Consider the following 18,162-nt stretch of genomic DNA (forward strand, 5'->3'; position numbering starts at 1 on the left):
TCCTTCTAAGACAACGTTTCTCAACCTTGGTGGTTTTAAGATGTGTGGACTTCAATTCCCAGAATTCCCCAGCCAGCAACGCTCCAATTTCTCCCATTGGCTTTGCTTGTTGGAAGCCCCCTCCCTACCCACCCACCCCCGGGGAAGGTTGCAAATAGTGACCTCCATGCTGTCTGGGGAATGCTGGGAGTTGAAATCCACCTGCCTTAAAGTTTGGAAATGCTACTGTAACCTGAATGAAGCCATGAAGGGAGGTTGATGGAGGATTTCTACAGCTCTCTAATTGCAAGACATTAGCTGCTTTTGGGGGGGGGGGCGAGGGGGCGGAGGGAAGGCAGGTGATTTTAAGCAAATGGCTTTTCTGTGCTGGCGTTAATAACTCGTGAACAATTTACTGGTACATTAAAGGTAAACAAAGATTCAAATGAATAACCAGGGGAGAGTCTTGATTAAGACACTACCGGTAAAAGAACGCGTCAGGTGCTTCATTGTTCTGTTGCAGCACAACGTGTTGCAAAAAACCCGCAAGGAAGAAATGCAACTTCCCGCCAGCCCGTAAAAGAAGAAGAGTTAGGAAGGCAGCTCACCAACCCCGTTTTCCCAAAGAGGCTCAGTTCTATTTTGGTCTAAATGGCTCCCAGGCAATTGTTCGTAGGAGCAGCTTGGAGTGGGAAGCCTAATAAATAATAATGGCCTGCGATGAAATCACTTCAATTTGTACAGGAAGAGGAGAAAAGATGGGTTATTAGGAGATTTGTCTATTAACCTCTCGGGGAGACGAAGGCAGGGGTGCAGGAGGTGCCAGGGGCATTCTCACACCGTGTCAACTTTGCGGGAATAACCGCTAATTGTAGCGTGTGCAAAAATGCATTTTTGTGTGGATTCACTCAATGTGAGTGGGAACCTGGGCACGGACCCAAGACCAGTTGGGGGTAGTAAAACACTTTTTATACCAATGGATAAAAAGCTGTTTCCAGATATTAGCTGCCTTATTTTTGTCCTGTGCGTCGTGTCCGGGAGCATTCTCCCGTCGTTATGCCTCTGATCTGTAGTAATTTTTATACCTTGTTATCTCTCAGGTTCAGCTGTTTTTTTTTTGTTGTTGTTTTTTGCAAAGATGTGGCAAGGGAAGAAGGTTGGCATAGCTGGCTGCCTCGCCCTTTTAAATCTATGCTTCTCAGACCACAGCGTGATGCCACCTCTGAGGTTCAAACAGTGTATGAGAAGGAGGGGCAGAGAGAAAGTGGAGTCAATTCAGTTTTGATCGCCACGATGTCAAAAAGATGTGGAGACTCTAGAAAGAGTGCAGAGAAGAGCAACAAAGAGGATTAGGGGATTGGGGGCTAAAACACATGAAGAACGGATGCAGGAACTGGGTATGTTTAGTCTGATAAGACATGATAGCAGTCTTCCAATATCTCAGGGGCTGCCCCAAAGAAGAGGGAGTCAAGCTATTCTCCAAAGCACCTGAGGGCAAGAGAAGAAGCAATGGGTGGAAACTAAGCAAGGAGAGAAGCAACCTAGAACTAAGGAGAAATTTCCTGACAGTGAGAACAATTAATCAATGGAACAACTTGCCTCCAGAAATTGTGGATGCTCCAACACTGGAAGTTTTTAAGAAGATGTTGGATAACCATTTGTCTGAAGTGGTGTAGGGTGTCCTGCCTAGGCAGGGGGTTGGACTAGAAGACCTCCAAGGTCCCTTCCAACTCTGTTATTCTATTCTATTCTATTCTATTCTATTCTATTCTATTCTATTCTATTCTATTCTATTCTATGCTATGCTATGCTATTCTATGCTATGCTATGCTATGCTATGCTATGCTATGCTATGCTATGCTATGCTATGCTATGCTATGCTATGCTATGCTATGCTATGCTATGCTATGCTATGCTATTCTAATTTGTGATCCTGGTCTTTTGCACCTGTTGCATGATGCCTCTCCAATTTTTATTTTTATTTTTTTTGGGTGTGTGTGGAATGCTTGCACTTAGAAAACAGCTCTATATTTTCCTGTTTTTTCCTTTCTTTTCTGCTTTCCCTTTGATTTTCGGTGTTGTGTTTCTACCCCCCCACACACATACCCCTTTGACTTCAGAATTTTTTGACGGAACATCTTTATTGCTTGTATTTACATTTCCGATTTATTGCTGCGCTGCCCAGGGAACGCGAATTACTTAGATATATAAAAGCATAATAAAGAGGCAAATAAAAGCTGCCTTTTTAAAGAACGCCGTGCCCATTAGGAGACATCCTAAGCCACGAACCGCAGAAAGCATTACAGAAAGAGATCTCGTGAAGGGCAATAAAAGTGATTGAGAGGAAAGGTCGTGTCCAATCATAACAATTCTCCGCAATTAGGCGTTTCTTCCAGCCTGCAAAACTTACTCATCCACTGCTGATTGTGTTAACGGGGACAGAGAAAGCAATTGTTAAGGCTCAGGTACATTCAGCTATAAATGCAGGAGTCTGCAGTCCCATTTCTGACCCAATGTCACCGTGACCTACACTGCGAGATGGACTGTATAAAAAGCCCTTTTCCAGGAAGACTTTAAAGCAGCCACTTCAGAGGGAGGGCAGCTGCCGTGGCCTCACTCTAGGCTTTCTGGAAAGGGAAGGAGGGGGGAAAAAAAACCCCAATGAAATTTCAACCTGCCAGTTTCCCCCAAGCGCATCCTCTTTTCTTCCAGACCTCTGGGAAAAGATTTGGCCATCAGAAAAGAACCTTTTGCCCTGCCAGCAAAATCTTTCAGCTCCCCGCCACTCACCGCCTAGAGTGGATATTTTTCAAGGTGAAAAATTTTCCGGTCTTTTTCAAGTCTCCTTCAAGTCCCTCCGCCTCCCCTGAACAGGGGGGGATCTTGCATTTTGCAAAAGACGAAATCGCCTAGAGGCCAGGAGTGGGCTGCTGGGGGTTCAATCTCTAGTTAAGATTCTGTGCAGTTCAGAGAACCCCCAAATCCCACTCCTGGCTGGCCCCACCCCTCCCAGGAGTCCCCATGTGGTCCGTTTTGGATGCAGGTAAGTGCAGGGTGCTCATGGAGGCACAGGGAAGGTGAAAAACGGGCCCGTTTCCGGCCACCAGAGGGCCTCCGGAGCCTGGGGAGGCCGTTTTTGCCCTCCTGGAGGCTCGAGGAAAGCCTCCGGAGTCTGGGGAGGGCAAAAACACCCCCTCTCCTGCCGTGGTGCAGGAGGCAGACTAGGCCATGCCCACCATGGCCACGCCTACCCAGCAACCGGGCAGAGAACCCCTTGCTAAAAGTTTTGAAGACCATCCCTGCTGCAAGCAATGGAGAACCCGGCAATGTTAAAGGAGAAGCTTGTCAAAATCCCCACTTCTTCAAACCCCAAAGCAGCCTTTGGGGAAAAAAAAAAAGAAAAAGCAGAAACTCACCTGCCCACTTTCTCTGCCCTCCCAATACAGGTAGTCCTAAGAGTCTCTGGGCCTTAGCGATTTTGAGATGCGTGGCTAAGGGAATTCTGGGAGTTGGAAGTCCACGTATCTTTGAAAGTTGCTGAGGTTGAGAAACGCTGCTTTAGAAAAAAAAAGAAATTAGGAGGTTAATGGACCCCGAAAGGAGCTTGTGTTTGCTGTTTTAGATCGGCTGAAAATACATTTAAGGGGAGATTTAATCTGATCATGCCACCTTCTGCGGAGGTTCCGAGAGAAAAGCCGAAAAATGATGCACCAAAAAAAATCATGCACGGCTTACATATGCTAGAGTTTGGAAGGGGGCACACTGGTAGTTCTCGACTTACAAAAGTTCATTTAGTGCCCATTCAAAGTTACGATGCTACTGGAAAAAGTGACTTACGACCATTATTCATACTTAATGACATTGGTAAGAAGCATGGTTTTCTTTTTGGTACTTTCTTAATTTGGTTTTCTACCTGATTGTTTGTCTGGTGTTAATCCCCGCTTATCTGGGTACCAGTTGCTGGATATTTGTTTTGGTAACTGTCTCATGTTTATGTGCCAAAGTCATGTGATCCCCTTTTGTGACCACCTGATGAGCAAAATCAATGGGGAAGCCAGATTCATTTAATGGCCGTGTTACTAAAGGCACAACTGAAGTGACGTACCACTGGCCGGGATGGCAGGAGGTGGCTTTTGTGCCCATGTTCCCCGTTGGCCCTCCAAGAGTGATGCAAGCCAGAGGGCATCTTTCTAATAAGCCGAATCCTTGTAATCTGATGGATCTCTCATCCCCCTGCCTGGCCTGGCTCCAGAGAGGCTCTTGATGGCGAATGCATATCTAAACCCTTTGGGAGCGTTTGCAAAGCTGCTCCGATCCTTTCAGAAAAACACGATTACCTTCTTCCGACTCTTAATTAAACGGGTTACGCCACAACTGCTGCCATATATAAATATGTGCATTTGCTGTGAAGATGCTAATCGAGAGGAAAGGAAGGAGAAAAAGAGGCTTAATTAAGCAGCTCGGGCATCCCCGGCCCTCTCCTCCGTCCTCTGCTCTGGTTTTACGAGCCGCCACTTGTTCGGGCGTCTTATTAAAGTCACGGCCGGACAAATTAATGCTCTGTTTCCGAGAATGTTGCTCTTGGCTCCAGTGACGGGGATCAGAAACAATGGTCACTAATTGTGCGAATAGGCCACACCCACTATGGCCACGTCCACCCAGCAACCGGGCAGAGAAAGTCAAATTTCTGAATCCCACCCTTGCTTTTAAGTTATAGCATCATATAAATTTTAGTCTTTTTAACCAGGTCTTCCCCTTTTGGTGCATCTGTGCATTATAGCCCACATCTTGGCTGGTTTTATTACGTGCTCTTTCAGTTGTTCCTCCATTTCAAATTTCAGTAAAAAGATACGTATTTTAGCAGCCCCACGCTCTTATTTGCTCTTATCCCTTGGAAACCAAGAGGGCTTGCGGAGGCTTCAAAATAGTATTTCTGTTGTGACCCAGGCCCAAGTAGGTAGCAGTCGACGCAAACAGTTCCAAAACAAACAGACTTTAATAGAACAGCTGAGAATTAACTCATTCTCAGCGTACTCCAAACTAAATTAAAAAATTTCCTTCATAACACAAATTCTTCAGTCTAATCACCAACCTTGGTATAATTAGGCAAACTGCCAAAGGTTTCTCTTGGCAAAAGTTCAGAAGCAGAAGACGCCAACAAGAGATAAGTGCAGCAAGACAAGAACAAGTCTATCAATGTTGTTTTCCAACAAAGAGCCCAAGAGCCGATGCTGATCTTTTAAGTCTTATGGGAGGGGCCAATCATCTCTTGGCCTTACTCCCGAGTCGTCCTCTTTGCTGTAGCTGCTCTTGCCTTCTGGCAGCTCTTCTCATGCCTGCACTAGGAACAGGCTCCTCCTGTTCCTCTGCCTCTCTGCTGTCAGCCTCTGGACGCTCTGCAGTCCGTACATCACTCCCAGATGGCCCTGGCCCCATCTCTGCCTCCGACGCAGAGCCCTCATCCGGGCCTTCCTCAGACTCCAGGACTGGCCCATGTTCTTCCTCAGCCTCATCGCTGTCTGACTCCGCTGCCAGCTCCGCAACAATTTCAAAACTTTGGGGCGTTTGAAATGTGTGGACTTCAACTCCAGCAATGCTGGCCGGGGAATTCTGAGAATTGAAGTCAACATATCTTAAATTTGCATAAGTTGAAAAACACGGCTCTAAAAAAAGCGTGCAACAAAACTGAGGTGGAAACACTGCTTTTATCGCGTCTTGCACGCTGCTGGGCCCTGATTCTACCTTTCTCTTTTTAAAATTACCACTCGTGTTTTTCCCTTTTGAAAGAGAAGAAAGCAGGACCCTTGAAAGCAACTGTGTCGCATGATTACATCCAGTGGTGGGATTCAAGTAATTTAACAAACCGGTTCTCCGCCCTAATGATTTCTTCCAACAACCAGTTTGCCAAACTGCTCAGAAAGTTAACAACCGGTTCTCCCGAAGTGGTGCGAACCGGCTGAATCCCATCACTGATTACATCCCTCCGAGAATAACAAATGGCGCCTTTTTATTTTCTTTCCTTTTCTTTTGGGCCGGTTTCGTCAGAAAACACATTTTCTCTCTTTCCTTAATCAGTATTCTCCAGGCGTGATGCACCTTCCCGAAAGAGGCCAATCCAGTGAACAACCTGGCAGATTTAAATCTGCACTAAAAGCCCCGGGGAAATTAAGAAGACAAAACATTAACCACAGACTAAACATTAACATATATTAGCATTTTGATTACACCTGTAGACAGGGGAAATGGGCCCGGCTAATACTATTAAAAAGTTTGTGTCCTATATACCCCTCCAGCCTTTCGGCTTCAGAAATCTTCAGATTTGAAGATTTCCTTGGGTTAAAAAAAAAAAAAAGGAATAAAAGTAGAATTCCGTTAGGGGAATCTATAGCAGTCCGTAGGTAGTTCTTGACTTACGACAGTTTGTTTAGTGAACATTTGAAGTTACGACGGCACTGAAAAAAGCACCTTATGAACCATTTTTCACGCTTAACGACCATTGGGGCATCCCCATGGCTACGTAATCAAAAGACTTAGACTAGAAGACTTCCGATGTCCCTTCCAACTCTAGAATTCTTGCTGGAAGCGTTGGCATTTGGAACAGGGAAGGTGTCGGTGGGGCATCAAGTGAGTTTCTCCACAACCAGGTTTTTGCCTGTGGCACTGCAGGGTGTTAGTGTGTGTGTGTGTATGTGGGGAGGGGGAATGCAGAAAAAGAAAGAGAGGGAATGTACTCCCCCCTTCCCCCAAAAGGCTGAAACTCATGGGAGGAACGGAGCAGCTGTATGTGCCAGGTGCCGGAGCTGGCTAGCAAGATCTCAACCCATAATTAAAGCGGAGATTGTGAAACGCAACAGCTATGCCAGCTATTTCATGGAGTCAGAAACAAGTGTGTGTATTCTGGAATTTATTTGCTGTAAAACACAATTGGGGGGGGTATTTGGGGGGGGTGTCACAAGACGTGATGGCCTCTTTTAACAGAGGAGAAAGAGAAGCTACAGGGTAGCCGAAGAGACATACCATTTCCTGTATGTGCAGTGGGCGTGCTTAAATCTGTAATTTCTTCCCAAACCAGGAATCGGGGTTTGCGATTTTCCCTCCTGCACAATGAACCCTAGTTGGCTTGTTGCTGCACTTAGAGCCTCGTACTTGGTGTCAGCTGGAAGCTGTGACTGACCGTTGAATTCACGTAGAGAGCGGTGGTTTTTCAAAGTTGGCCATTTTTAAGATGGGTGGACTTCAACTCCCAGAATTCCCCAGCCAGCCTCGCTAGAGTATTTTATTTATTTTTAAAATTTGCTCGCCGTCCATCTCACTGCAAGGCGGGTACAGACGGATGCAAAGCTCCATATTTGCACATCTAAGACAGACCAACTCTTTTAATCGCCCCAAAGCAGGGGTGAAATCCATCAGGTTCTGACAGGTTCTGGAAAACTGGTAGTGGAAATTTTGAGCAGTTCGGAGAACCGGCAAATACCTCCTCTGGCTGGCCCCAGAGTGGGGTGGGAATGGGGATTTTGCAGTATCCTTCCCCCAGGAGTGGGGAGGGAATGGGGATTTTGCAATATCCTTCCCCCAGGAGTGGGGAGGGAATGGAGATTTTGAAGTATCCTTCCCCCAGGAGTGGGAAGGGAATGAGGATTTTGCAGTATCCTTTCCCTGGAGTTGGGTGGGAATGGGGATTTTGCAGTATCCTTCCCCCAGGAGTGGAATAGGGATTTTGCAATATCCTTCCTCCAGAGTGGGGTGGGAATGGAGATTTTGCAATATCCTTCCCCCAGGAGTGGGGTGGGGATGGAGATTTTGCAATATCCTTCCCCTGCCACGCCCACCAAGCCACGCCCATAGAACCAGTAGTAAAAAAAATTGGATTTCACCACTGCCCCAAAGCGATTGGCAGTCTCTAAATTGAGCAGTCAATCTGACTTCAAATTAACTACAAACCTGATTCATTTTGCATTTCAAACAGGTTTGAAATGATCAGGCCTTGAAAAGTTTTGGGATTCCTGATTTTAGGGGGTTTTTTTCCTCTTGCAGATCAGCAAGCTGTGTGGCCCTTCCCAGCAGAGGCAACACCGATCAGCCTGGAATCCCGAAGACCATGTTGCTGACCAGAGGATGATGGGTGCCACTCTGGTGGAACCCCAAGAAACCTTATCCGGTCGAAAGAGGTGGGTTCACAGTTTTGGACTTGGTGGTGACCACAAGCCACACAGGTAGTTCTCGACTTAACAACCGTTCATTTCGCGACCGGTCAGAGTCACAGCGACACTGATTTACAACCGGTCCTCACAGTTACAACTGTCGCCGCAACCTGATCAGAGTTTGTGGGCATGTAGGCCGTTTGCAAAATCTCAGGGGTCCCATGATGACCAATAGGGACTTTCTCAGTCAGCTTCTGATAAGGAAAGTCAGGGGGGGGCTGGATTCTTTTAATGACCGGAGTGATTCGCTTAACAACACTGGCAAAAAAAAAGTCATAAAGCCCGGCACAACTCACTTAACAAGTGTCTTGCTTGGCAATGGAAATTCTGCTCCCAATGGTTGTCTTAAGTCAAGGACTCCCTGCATCTGATTTTTATGCATGCGTCCTTCACAAGAGACCAGATGGTCAATGGGACGTTGATGGTTGATGCCCTGAATGCTCGGTGGCCTGGCTGAGCAGGTCATCTTGATCCAAAATCATCTGAAAATAAATCTTCTTCTCCTTCTCCTTCTCCTTCTTTTCCTCCTCCTCCTCCGTTCTTATAGTTTCTTCCATTTATTTTGGGCTCTGTATTAACATTCTTTTCATCCCAAGCTGCTGCTGCTGCTGCTGCTTCTTCTTCTCCTTCTCCTTCTCCTTCTCCTTCTCCTTCTCCTTCTTCTTCTTCTCCTTCTCCTTCTCCTTCTCCTTCTCCTTCTTCTTCTGCTTCTGCTTCTGCTTCTGCTTCTGCTTCCTGACCAGGGCTGGGCTTCAAAAATTTTAGCAAAGAGTTCTCTGCCCAGTTGCTGGCTGGGCGTGGCCCTGGTAGGCGTGGCCTAGTTGGCCTCCTGCACCATGATGGTGGGGGGGGAGGCATTTTGTCCTCCCCGGGCTACGGAGGCTTTTCTTGAGCCTCCAGGAGGGTAAAAACAGTCTCCCCAGGCTCCGGAGGCCCTCTGGAGGCCGGAAACGGGCCCAAACTTCCAATAGGTCCATTTTTCGCCCTCCCCGAGCCTCCACGCGTGCCCTGCACTTACCTGCATTGAACGGGCCGCGTGGGGACACCTGGGAGGGGGCAGGGTAGGCTGGGTGGGGCCAGCCGGGAGTGGGATTTGGGGGTTCTCCGAACTGCACAGAATCTTAGCTAGAGGTTCTCCCGAACCCCCAGCAGCCCACCCCTGATCCTGACTGTGATGAAGAGGGTTTTCCGTGTCACCTTGTTTGTTGCTAAGCCAGAAGCAGACAGACGTGCCAAAGTACCCATTGTGCAGCCTTGGTGTGTAATTAAAGCAGCGTTTTGTGGTCTTCCAGCTCAGAACAAATATAGCAGGAAAGGTTATATATAACCTGGCATTTAAATGGTCAGAGAATGTGATCATTAGTGTCAGAAGTTCTTGGGGGAAACAAAGCTGCAATTTTCAGCTCACAAACCCACTCCGAGATTTTCTCCTATCCTCACCCACACTTCTCTCACTCTCCCCCACCCCTCCAGGCCTCTGTGGGTTAGAAGATGCTTATTTCAACTCGTTTGGGGTTTTTTTTTTGGAAAAGGTCCTGACTAATAGCAGAGTAGCGGATTCTGTGATTTGATTGATGATGTGGGATGCATTTTCCCAGCCCATCTGTGTGTTTTAAGTGGCAGTTTGAAAGAGACCGAGAGCAAGTTGATTCCAGCTCATCTCGGTCTGAGGGAGGGGCATTCAGAAGAGTTCCATCTGGTTACGCTGCTAGGATTTTTAAAAAAAATAAAATAAAATAAAACCCAACCCCAACAGAAATTCTGCTGGAAAATAGGATTGCACGTTATCAGAAACTATACATTTGAGTTGTAGTTTTCCGCAGCAAAGGGGGGTCCAGATTTGAAATAGCAGAAACACCCCCCCCACACACACACACCCTTGGGGCATTGGAGTGACTTGTCTTGAAGATAAAACTTGAAAGGTATCCAACCTTGGCAACTTTTAAGACTTGTGGACTTCACAACTGCCAGAATTTCCCAGCCGCCCCCAAGGTTGTAAAATCAGACACGGTTCAGGTGGTGACTTGCTTACTGACCACAAGAAGTTACGACCGTAATTCTGGGCTCAATTACAGCCAGTTAAGTGAGGGAAACCTATACGATGACAAAGAGAAACCTGCACAGTTTATGGAAATAAGGAGAGAGAAAATGAAGAAGGAAAAAAGAATGGCAAAGGCTTATGGTTATTTTTCCCGGTTCTTGTATGATGCACAACTAATTTGTGTAATAGTTTATGTCACAGGGGAAAGGATTTACTACCTGCTGGAATAAACAAGCAGCAGAGACAGAAGGGGAGGCTAACAAGGACTGTTTTACCTGTTGGGCCCAAGTGACCTCAGCTCAACCCAACTCATAGTGAAGAGAAGGACCAGGGGAGACAGGATAGCCATCTTCCAATACTTAAGGGGCTGCCACAGAGAGGAGGGGGTCAAGCTATTCTCCAAAGCACCTGAAGGCCAGATAAGGAATAATGGATGGAAACTAATCAAGGAGAGATTCAACCTGGAAATAAGGAGGAATTGTCTGACAGGGAGAACAATCAACCCATGGAACAGAAGTTGCCTTCAGAAGTTGTGGGAGCTTCTTCACTGGAGGCTTTCAAGAAGAGACTGGACTGCCATCTGTCAGAAATGGTGTAGAGTCTCCTGCTTGAGCGGGGGGTTGGACTAGATGACCTACAAGGTCCCTTCCAACTCTGTCAATCTATCTATCCTGTGGATGAAGAAAGGAATAGAGCGTGTATTTGTGCACGCGTGTGTTTGCACATATCATTTCTATGCATGCAAAAAAAAAATATCTTTAAAACGGTCCTTGCAGGTCTTAAACAGAATGAGTGAAGTTGCCTTGCTGGAGTATTTCTTTGCATCCTAAAGACATCCCGACTTCGAGGCGCAGTGTTGGTTTCACGTTTCTGGGAAAAGTCGCTGTCCTTATTCGGCCCCTCATTTGCATGCTGGCTTGATTAGATCCCGGTTAGTTGCTGGCTTTGTCCAGAGCACCCCCTCCTGGCTGCCGATGTGCACAGGAGAGAGATGCATTTGCAATGGCAGGGAGCCCGCTGCGGCTGCTTCCCACGAGGCCAAGACCTTGTTTTATTTATTTCTGAGATTTATGGGTTGCCCGATAGCTAATAGTTGTCAGGAGGTTGTGCTACATAAGCATAAAAACCGGGTCTCCCAGGAATAGAATGCAACTGAAGCTATCAGGTTGGTTTTTCTCCTTCTGTTAAAACGCAGCACAAGCTGAAGGTCTGAAAAACAACACACACACACACACACACACACACACACACACACACACACACACACAATCAGAAGTGGGTTTCAGCAGGTTCTGACCAATTCTGGAGAACCGGTAGCGGAAATTTTGAGTAGTTCGGAGAACTGGTAGTAAAAATTCTGACTGGCCCCGTCCCCATCTATTCTCTGCCTCTCAAGTCCCAGCTGATCAGGAGGAAATGGGGATTTTGCAGTATCCTTCCCCTGGAGTAGGGTGGGAATGAAGATTTTAGAGTATCCTTCCCCTGCCCTGCCCAACAAGCCACGCCCACCAAGCCATACCCAGATAACTGGTAGTAAAAAATTTTGAAACCCACCACTGCACACAATGTTATCGCTGTGAAAATGAGAAATGGAGCTGAGTTGCCCAAATGTAAGAGGGCAGAGGTCACTAAAGGGAAGATAAAAAAAAAATGTTTTATTGGGTGGGCGATTCTACAATTTGTATAGTAGTTTACTTTACCTAAGTGGGCGATTCTACAATTTAGCTTGTGGAAGTTAACCATCTTGGGTGGGAATATGCAGGATAGGATGCCTGCTTTCTTCCACTCTTTTGTGTACAGCAGTCCTTGACTTACAACCATTCGCTTAGTGGGTGTTTCAAGTTACGGTGGCCCTGAAAAAAGGGACTTAGAACCAGTCATAAGGTACTTAATGGCCATTGTACTATCCCCAGAGTCCCGTGATCAAAATCCAGGTGTTCGACAACCAGCGTGTATTTACAATAGTTGCATCATCCTGGGGCTGATGAATCGGTACCCCCCCAAAAATCAGCATCCCACATTTGCAAGATTTCTCCCTGATAAAAAATGCATAATTGAGATTTTTAGCCAGGTGGAAATGGCGTCACTTATCTTTGGCAAATTCGCTTTTTCTGCAAAATGCAGCCTCCAGAGAGATAGAAAGTTCGGGAATTGCACTGAAAAGCCACTTAGAAAAGTGCCTGGGGAATATATGGAACCCAGAATCCTTGTAGATTCTGGGTTCCACTTTCAGGTCATCCAACAGCAACTCCACAGGTTGAGCGAGCTGAGGAAATCCAGTGCTGTTATATGTCTGCGTGGAATCTTTCTCACTCATTTTACTCTGCTTATTGCATTTTTTTATGATGCATTTTTAATTTCCTGTTGCCTTGATTCCTTCCCTATCTGGCCAGCTTCTGAGTAAAATAAAATCACATAAATTCTAGGCTAAGTGGATCAATAGAGTTTATAAAATAGCTTTTTTCATATATATATCTATATGCCTGGAAGATTATATCACCCCAGAAGAGTTATTGTTTAAGATGCTGGTTGCATTGGGACAGATTAAACCCAATTGTGGGGGTTTTTTTGGGAAGGATTGGATTAAAAATATGCTTTCAAACTCCAGGCAGAGTTCTTTATTTCCAACAGTGCTCTAGTGCCATCTAGTGGCAGAGAGCAGCATTATAACACACCATTTGAAAATCCGTATCTACCACTATAACTACCCTCTTTCAACGGCTGAATTTTCCTTGAAATCTCACAACAACTGATAAACCTAATTTTTTTTTTTTAATTTGATTTATATGCCGCCCTTCTCCGGAGACTCAGGGCGGCTTACAATGTGCTCAGCAATAGCCTTCATCCTTTTGTATATTTATACAAAGTCAGCTTATTGCCCCCACAAACTGGGTCCTCATTTCACCTACCTTAGAAAGGATGGAAGGCTGAGTCAACCTTGAGCCTTGGTGAGATTCGAACCCTGCAGTAATTGCAGGCAGCTGGTCTTAATAAGCTTAATAACAGGGTGCCTTAAACCCCTGTAGTACCAAGGCTCTTACTAATGAGTACAGGTACTCAAATTACTAATGATAGTGGGGCAGGTATGTGAGCTCTTCCTGGATTGTGGGAGATTCCTGCCTTCTATCTTGTGGTCTGAGCTTGGCACTGATTTCTCAATTTTAGCCGACTTTTAAGACGGGTGAACTTCAACTCCCAGGGTTCCCCAGCCAGCATGGGGAAAATGGCTGATTTGGGAATTCTGGGAGTTGAAGTCCACCCATCTCAAAACATTGAAAAACCCAGGTCTACCGTTTCAGTTGGATGAAATGAGCTGTTATCTTAACCCACCCTACTGTAATGCAGGATTTGGGAAGACCAGAGGTGAGTAGTTCGAAGAACCGGTAAATGCCACCTCTGACTGGCCCCACCCCCATCTATTCTCTGCCTCCTGAGTCCCAGCTGATCGGGAGGGAATGGGGATTTTGCAGTAACCTTCCCCTGGAGTAGGGAGGGAATGGAGATTGTACAGTATCCTTCCCCTGCCATGCCCACCAAGCAGGGGTGAAATCCAGCAGATTCTGGAGAACCGGTAGTGGAAATTTTGAGTAGTTCAGAGAACCAGCAAATACCACCTCTGGCTGGCCCTGGAGTGGGGAGAGAATGGAGATTTTGTAGTATCCTTTCCCTGCCATGCCCACCAAGCCACGCCCACCAAGCTACACCACGCCCACCAAGCCACGCCCGAAGAACCAGTAGTAAAAAAATTTGGATTTCACTACTGCCACCAAGCCACACCCACCAAACCACGGCCACCAAGCCATGCCAACAGAACCGGAAGTAAAAAATATTTTGAACCCACCACTGGGGAAGATCTACTACAAGGTCCTATGCTTTTGAGCAAAGGTAAAGCAGTTATGTAGCTTTGCTTACAAGTCTACTTTTGTGTGTTTTTTTCCTTGCAGGGAACTTGTCACCAAGCTGCGGGCCCACAGTGGCTTCTACAGCAGCTTGCCAGAATATATCTGCAGCCACAGTTCCACAGTGCACAACAATACCTTCTGCTGGAACGGACACGAAGTGGTGGAAAGGTAATCTCTTCCATTCTCGTCTCCTTCCCCTTTCTTGAATTCCTACAGTTGGCCAAATTTCTGTTTTTCTTCTGTTCCACCAACCCTCTTTCAAGTGTGTTAAGCAGGATGTCTCAGAAATGGGCACAAGCCCACTGAATGCCCAGACTGGCCAATTGTCGATGGACATGGTAATGTTCTCAAGACAAAATGCTCAACTTTCTGCATCTTGGAGTCTTGGAGAAGACATTGGACAGATCTCTGGGGCTTCCAGGGAGAGCTAACAGGAGCTGGATTCGAATTTGAGGGTCCTTTTTACTCTCCCCAGATCTGTATGTTTTCTTCCCTACATCTGAGCTTCAGGGGAAGTTACTGTCTGTCTGGCATGCTGGCTGGGGAATTCTGTGAGTTGAAGTCCACATATGGAAACACAAGAAGGCATCAATTGAATCTCGATCAGGGCTATTAGATCTGGCCTGCCAACATCTGGATCACAATCAAGTGGCAGCAAATTGATAGAAAACATCCACCTCTGGAGAGGCTCACTGGATCGTTTATGCCTTAGGAAAATAAAAATTGTCAGGGGAACATTTAAGTTCTCAGAAGTTATTTTATATATATAAAAAATTAGGTATAAACAATCCAATCTTTGGATGCTCGAGAAGCAAATTAATTAAAGTTACAATTAGCAAATTACCAAGTAGCTTTTTTTTAAACCTCTCTTCTTCCCTCTTGTCAGCCTGCCCAGGTCCGTGAGTTCTTGGAACTTCAGCAAAGTCTTTTAAGTGATGTTAGTTGCAAAAGAAAGAAAAATTGTATCCACTGTTTTTCCTCCACTTCTTGCTGCTGGGTTGTTGTTGTTGTTTTTGCAGCAAAGAAACAGTTTCAGAAGTGGGTTTCAGCAGGTTCTGACCAGTTCTGGAGAACCGGTAGCGGAAATTTTGAGTAGTTCGGAGAATCGGTAGTAAAAATTCTGACTGGCCCTGCCCACCATCTATTCTCTGCCTCCCGAGTCCCAGCTGATTGGGAGGAAATGGGGATTTTGCAGTAACCTTCCCCTGGAGTGGGGAGGGAATGGAGATTTTACAGTATCCTTCCCCTGCCACGCCCACCAAGCCATGCCACGCCCACTAAGCCACACCCACAGAACTGGTAGTAAAAAAATTTGAAACCCACCACTGAACAGTTTGCTCTTAACTTGTGGGTGTGCACAAGTGTGATGATTGTAGCAGGACTTGAAAGTGTGCCATGCAACAGGGCAGCGATTCCAGCAGGTGGCACCAGGAGAACAGCTGCCTGGCCTCCAGACCTTGGCCGAGTTCAAAGCTTGCCCCCCTTCAGCCCCTCCTTGCCCCCCCTTTCCAGGTTTCAGCAACACCTTTTCTAGATTCTTCAGACCTTTTCGCTGCATTCCTTTTTTCCCCCATTTCCACTCCCTTTTCTGGATTCTCCTGGCCTGCCATCCAAGGTCTTCCTTCTCCAAGTGAGCATGGAGAATCTCATGCTCACTCTTGGTCCACCCACTGCTGGGCGAATTGGAGGGGCAAGGGAGGCTGTGGTGGATGGGTTATGAAGTCCAACACAGACTTGAGAAGACCCTCCGGGAGTCAGAATATTTTAAGCTCTGCCTGAGGGATACCAAACCTTCCTAGAGTCTTAAAAATTCAGAAAGGATCCAGCTTCAAACCCCGGGAAGGTCCGGGAAGGAATCCAGATTGAAGCTGGCAACCTGGCATTGCTTCGGCATCCACCTTGGACCCCCTCCTGGCATCAGGTTCGGGAGAATGCAGAGTGAAACCCAGTGATTTCCTTTGTGCCCTGATCTTTGGGGTCTTCCCTCTGCAGATACACCCACCCACCCACGAGGAACGGAGGCCGATCTCAGTCGGGACAGCATGAAGGGAAGGCCAGGGGTCCCGAACCGGTCATTAGCCAGATCATTGACAAGCTGAAACATATAAACCAGGTGGGTGCTGCTGCCTTCTCTTGGGGGGGTTGGAGGCAGGACATGGGGCAGGTGGTTGAGTTGGGGTTACCAAGGTCAGGGAGAAGGGCTGGGCTGGGTTTGCACATGGGGCTAAGCAGTTATGGGGCGTGCCGTGTTGATTGCAAATTAACATGCAAACATGATATTGAGCTTGGAAACCACTAATCATAGTTTAGCATTCTGCAGGTTAGTTAGTTTTCCTTCCTTCCTTCCTTCCTTCCTTCCTTCCTTCCTTCCTTCCTTCCTTCCTTCCTTCCCCCACTCCCTCCCTTCTTTTCTCCTTTCCTCCCTCCCTCCCTTCTTCTTTCTCCCTTCCTTTCTCCCTTCCTTCCTTCCCCTCTCCCTCCCTCCCTTCTTCTTTCTCCCTTCCTTCCTTCCTTCCTTCCTTCCCCTCTCCCTCCCTCCCTTCTTCTTTCTCCATTCCTTCCTTTCTTCCTCCCTCCCTCCCTCTTTCTCCCTTCCTTTTTCCCTCCCTCCCTCCCATCCTCCCTTCCTTCCTCCCTCTCTCCCTCCCTCCCTCTTTCGCTCTTCCTTCCTCCCTTCCTCCCTTCCTCCCTTCTTCTTTCTCCCTTCCTTTCTCCCTTCCTTCTCCCTCCCCCCCCATTAATTCATGGGGGAGATCCCAGTGAAAAAGTTGAAGCTAAAATATGTGGGGAGTTGTAGAAGACTAGAAGAGATTGAAAGTCCTCTGGTTTGACCTGGAGCTCCGGGCTTTTTCTGCAAGACTAATGTCCAAATGATTTTATTTACGATTATGTCCAGCGTAAACTTCTACCTATTCAGGATTAAGCTCTGCCATTCCAGACCCACTTCATAATAAGGGGCCATGCATTTCTTTCCAAATTTAGAAACCCCCCTCCCTAATTACCCGCCTTGGAGAAAGCCATTATAAGAACCCTGCAAAGCGATTTGGGGGGAGGGGCAAGGGGTTTATTCCATTTCTAAGCGTGAAGAGAGATAAATGGGGCTGGAGAGGGGGGAGGGGCAGGAGGGGGTTAAACGAGGGAGATCAAACACCCATCTCCCTCATTTGCAATTCATAAGTCATTTCCAGGGAGGGCTTTGCAGAAAAGATGGAATTGGGAGGAGGGGGCTGGTTGAGCTGGTTGGAAGGGAAATGCTTTCCCCCCAACCCCAGAGGTTACACAGAAATTAAACTTGGGAAATATTTCAAGCCCTCCATAGCCTCACAGATCTTCGAGGGGTCAGCCAAATCCACCTATGTCTTTATTTGCAACACGGGTCCTTCCCTTTTCTGGGCCAGCAAAGCTGGTTGAGGAATTCTGGGAATTGAAGTCTACAGGTCTGAAAGTTGCCAAGGTTAAAGACCCCTGGTCTAGTCAACCTTGTGCCTCTTGAAAGGTCACAAAGCTTTGTATTGTTTTAAGGAGGAATAAGAGAGGCTATAGGGATGCGGTGGCTCAGTGGCTAAGACGCTGAGCTTGTCGATCGAAAGGGCGGCAGTTCAGCAGTTCGAATCCCTAGTGCCGCGTAACGGGGTGAGCTCCCGTGACTTGTCCCAGCTTCTAGCAGTTTGAAAGCAGGTAAAAAATGCAAGTAGAAAAATAGGGACCACCTTTACAGAGTCAGGTAGTGCATTCCAGGCATTGACCACTTTGCTGCTGAAGTCGTATTTTCTGCAGTCGAGTTTGGAGCGGTTTACCTTGAGTTTGTATCTTATTATTTGCTCGTGTATTGTTGTGGTTGAAGCTGAAGTAGTCGTTGACAGGTAAGGACATTGTGGCAGATAATTTTATGTACAACGCTTAGGTCAGACAGAAGTCGGTGTAGTTTTAGGTTGTCTAAGCCCAAAATTTGAAGTCTGGTGGAATAAGGTATTTTCTTGCGGTTAGAGGAATGGAGGACTCTTCTCGTAAAATATCTCTGGACTCTCTCAATTGTATT

At 46.7% G+C, this 18,162-nt stretch overlaps 1 protein-coding gene across 5 annotated transcripts in view; it reads left to right on the plus strand.

Annotated features, from left to right (window-relative positions):
* The window catches only part of GPC3 (glypican 3), a 121,116-nt gene that overhangs the window by 82,322 nt on the left and 20,632 nt on the right, over positions 1 to 18,162 (plus strand). For all 5 annotated transcript variants that reach the window (XM_087877613.1, XM_087877614.1, XM_087877615.1 and 2 more), the window contains 3 exons: positions 8,014 to 8,147; positions 14,166 to 14,291; positions 16,116 to 16,236. In XM_087877613.1, coding sequence (XP_087733739.1) covers positions 8,014 to 8,147; positions 14,166 to 14,291; positions 16,116 to 16,236 — 381 coding nt within the window. The remainder of the gene's footprint in view (positions 1 to 8,013; positions 8,148 to 14,165; positions 14,292 to 16,115; positions 16,237 to 18,162) is intronic.

This window comes from Pantherophis guttatus, chromosome 12 (assembly GCF_059756535.1).
Source record: "Pantherophis guttatus breed Tessera chromosome 12, ASM5975653v1, whole genome shotgun sequence".
Lineage (NCBI taxonomy): Eukaryota > Metazoa > Chordata > Lepidosauria > Squamata > Colubridae > Pantherophis > Pantherophis guttatus.